This window comes from Humulus lupulus, chromosome 8 (assembly GCF_963169125.1).
Source record: "Humulus lupulus chromosome 8, drHumLupu1.1, whole genome shotgun sequence".
NCBI classification, from domain to species: Eukaryota; Viridiplantae; Streptophyta; class Magnoliopsida; order Rosales; family Cannabaceae; genus Humulus; species Humulus lupulus.
Window position 1 is genome coordinate 70,292,747 of NC_084800.1, and position 4,031 is coordinate 70,296,777.

The following is a 4,031-nucleotide window of genomic DNA, read 5'->3' on the forward strand; positions in this document are numbered from 1 at the left end:
TATTTTTGCCGCTTAGGCCGGCGGAGTTTGTAAATTTGGAACTGTAGTGACTCTTTTGTAGTACAAACCACTTGTAAACATTTTGAAAGGCTCATGAGTAGTTTATTTACTTAATGAAATGTACCCTTTCCTTTTTACTGGTTTTCTACCTTAACCTGATAATAACACTTAGATCACGTTTTTAACCAAAGGACTCGGGTAGCGGGTCAAATTTCCGGTTCACCATTCACCGTAACTGTTCTGGGGTAACCAGGGCGTTACATTAATTATTTTTGAAATTGGAGAATTAAGGCTTCTAAATACTGTGAATAATATGTGGCAAAATTTTGAATGTTGAAGGTGAGCCACAAGTCTAGTGTGGACCCAAGTCCTATATATTTTTTTTGAATGGTAATCGGAAATTTCATTAAGCCATATCAAGCAAAATTACATCAATAAAATTATTCGGCGCCGAAGCTAACGAATAAGTGCAACCAACATTCAAGCATGAGGCTCGAGCCAAATGGTGAGCAACACGATTAGCGGATTGCTTAACAAAACATAAAGAAACATTATGTAAACTAGAGACTAGTGCCCTACACTCATCAATACAGAAACCAAACATGGATTGCATCTTAACCGCATTTCTGCAAGCTTGAACTGTGACTAAACTATCTGACTCGACAACTACATCAGTGAGACCAGTAGCTTTAATCTAACTCAGAACCTCCCTTACACCAATCGCCTCAGCAAGAATAGGATCAATATTCCCAACTTTGCTCACTGTATGAGCACTGAGAAGAGTAGCAGAGGCATCCCTAACCACCCAACCATAGCCAAACGTATTGAGATCAGGAAAGACAGCTGCATCAATGTTGATTTTGATCTTGTTTCCCCCTGGTGTGGACCAATGCTCAGCCCCTTCCCCTGGATGTAGCAATAACAGAGAGGGAATGAATGTTTTATCATGAGCATATCTCCATTGATCAAAATTACCTCTAGCCAACGCGATAACTTCTTTCACAGATCTATTTGTATCCTTCCAAACTTTCTCATTTCTAACCTGCCATAATGCCCAGCACACCATAACCGCCATATGCCTCATATCGTCCCCCCAAACTTTAAAACGGTCTTGCAGCCACCCACCAAACGAGTTGTCCCCGATTGCAACAACTGGTAAACCAGCAAACCACCAGCAAGCCATGGCGAAAGAGCAGCCCACCAGACAGTGGGGAATGGTTTCCGCATAACGTGAACATATTGGACATAAAGAAGAAGGGAGGGTTATCTTGCGATAGCCAAGTTGGAACCTTGTTGGGAGACAATTTGAAGCAGCCCTCCAGATAAGGTCCTTCACTTTAGGTGGAATTTTTAGATTCCATAAATCCTTCCAGAAACCAGAATTATTATCACTATGAACAACCCCTTTCAACTCTTGAGTAATACGATAGGCACTCTTGACTGAATAGATACCAGAGTGTTCACCCTTCCATTGCCAACAGTCTTCCATAACAGATTCAAACAAAGGGATATTTAGAATTAAATTTTGCTCACTTATTGTGAACATGTCCTTGATTACATCTTCATCCCAAGCATTTTTCTTCAGTCTTCATCAAGTTGTTGACAAACTTCCCCTGTAACCCCGGATGAATAGACATAACAAAAGGTTAAGCACGATCCGGAAGCCAAGGGTCTCCCAGAATGCTAATATTTTCTCCTGAACCTATTGCCATTGTACCACCCTTTCTAATAAAATCTTGGGCTGCAAGGATACTTTTCCAGATGAAACTAGGATTATTCCCCAATTCCGCTCCAAGGAAAGAACCCTTAGGATAGTAACGGACTTTAAACACACAGCTGACCAACGAATCTTTCCGCACATGGAGTCTCCACCCTTGCTTTCCTAAAAGAGCAATATTGAAATCATGTAACCGTCGAAAACCAAGTCCGCCAAATATTTAGGTTCACATAAACGATCCCATCTCATCCAATTTATGCCCCTGCTTTGCTTGGCGTTTGACCTCTAGCAGTAATTACACATTAGTTGCTCCAACTCATGACACATTCCTTTAGGCAGCAAAAAGACACTCATAGCATAATTTGGAATCGCTTGAGCTACTGTTTTGATAAGAATTTCTTTCCCTGCCCGAGATAAATATCTCCCATTCCAATTTTCTATCCGTTTCCTCAATTTATCCTTGAGAAAACCAAGCACAGCAGATTTAGAACGACTCATCGTGTTAGGAAATCCCAAATATAGACAATGAGCATCAGCCTCCGTCATACCCAAGATGGAACACATCCGAAGTTTAACATCCTTCTTGGTGTTTTTACTGAAAAAAATAGAAGATTTAGAGAGATTGATCTTCTGGCCTGAAGCACATTGAAAACACTTGAGGAGGTTCAAGACTTGAATAGCTTCATCCTCCAACGCACGACAGTACAAGTAGCTATCATCTACGAAAAACATATGAGATATACTGGGTGCGCCTCTAGCAACACGACACCCATGTATTAATTGTCTACGAACAAACTTATTAATAAGGGCAGATAAACCTTCGGCGCAAAGAATAAATAAATAGGGGGATAATGGATCCCCTTGCTGAATCCCTCGAGTAGGGATAATAGGTCCCATTGAACAACCTCTGGCCTGAATCCAATATTTCATCGATGTAACCGAATTCATAACCAGTTTGACCCACCATCGATCAAAACCCAATTTCAATAGCATAGCTTCCAAAAAAGGCCACTTAATCCTATCATAGGCCTTGCTCATGTTGAGCTTCAACGCCATCTGACCAACTTTTCCAGTGCTCTTTCTTTTGAGGTAGTGCATGATCTCAAATGAGACCATAATATTATCGGTAATCAATCGACCCGGGATAAATGCACTTTGAGAAGCCGAGACAATAGTATCCAGCACCTTCTTCAGTCTATTTGCAAGAACTTTAGAAATGACTTTAAAATCCACATTGCAAAGAGAAATAGGCCTCAAATCTCCCATGGTGACCGGGGTCTTCTTCTTAGGGATCAAAATAAAGTTTGTATCATTTAAACCACTAGGGACTTCAGCTGTTTGAAAGAAGTGTTGTACTAGAATAACAATATCATTACCTACCATAGACCAACACTTTTGATAGAATCCAGGGGTCATCCCATCTGGACCTGGGGACTTATCAGGGTGCATCTGAAACAGCGAAAGTCGCACCTCTTCCTCAGAAACTGGACTCAACAACTCTGTATTCATTTCTGTGGTAACAGAGTGCTCAATACAATTCACAACATCAGAACAATCCATAGAAGAGGATGAAAACAAAACAGTGAAGTAACAGACCATAATATCTTTCAACCCCGAATCCCAATCAAACCACCGACCCTGTTCGTCTTGTAGCTTATGAATTGTGTTGTGTTTTTTCCTAGTACTCGCAGAGGCATGAAAGTACTTACTATTCTGATCCCCTTCTTTGAGCCACAGCTGTTTAGATCTTTGTTTCCAGAAGACTTCACGCTTGGTCAATTAGGATTGCAGAGGCAGGAGGAAGAGATCAGGTATTTGAAGCAACAGCGGAATCTGTTGGGGAGTACCTCTTCCTTTGCTATGCCAGGGGTGGCATCAGTTTCAGCTCAGCCTAGGGTTGAGAATAGATGGGAATTTCTCTGTGGAAGATTCCTGAAGTTTTATCCTCCAATCTTTGAGGGAGGCCTAGATCCATTCAGAGCTGAGCAATGGATGGGCATGATCAGCTCCATTCTTGATAGTATGGGAATGGTAGGTCATGATAGAGTGATCTGTGCTACATGTGTACTGCGGGATGATGCCCGGACATGGTGGGAGGTAGTATCTCAGACACGAGACACAGCTGTGATGGACTGGAAAGAGTTTAGGTAGCTGTTTAATGAGAAGTATTACTGTGACGTAGCTAAGACTGTCAAGATGAATGAGTTTCTGAATCTTGTTCAGGGCAATACATTAGTGACCGAGTATGTTACTAAATTTGATGGGTTGGCCAAGTTTGCCTTAGACATGGTACCCACAGATATAGCTCGGAAAG

The 4,031-nt window shown here is 41.5% G+C and overlaps 1 protein-coding gene across 1 annotated transcript; it reads right to left on the reverse strand.

The window, feature by feature from the left end:
- Nucleotides 1-694: 694 nt before the first annotated feature.
- On the reverse strand, nucleotides 695-1,489 carry LOC133795583 (uncharacterized). Its single transcript, XM_062233037.1, has one exon. It carries the CDS (start codon nucleotides 1,487-1,489, stop codon nucleotides 695-697), a length of 795 nt encoding a protein of 264 aa, XP_062089021.1.
- Nucleotides 1,490-4,031: the final 2,542 nt, after the last annotated feature.

What these genes read in the sequence shown, in the direction of transcription:
- LOC133795583 (XM_062233037.1), bottom strand. Translation starts at nt 1,489, where the DNA reads ATGGAAGACTGTTGGCAATGGAAGGGTGAACACTCTGGTATCTATTCA.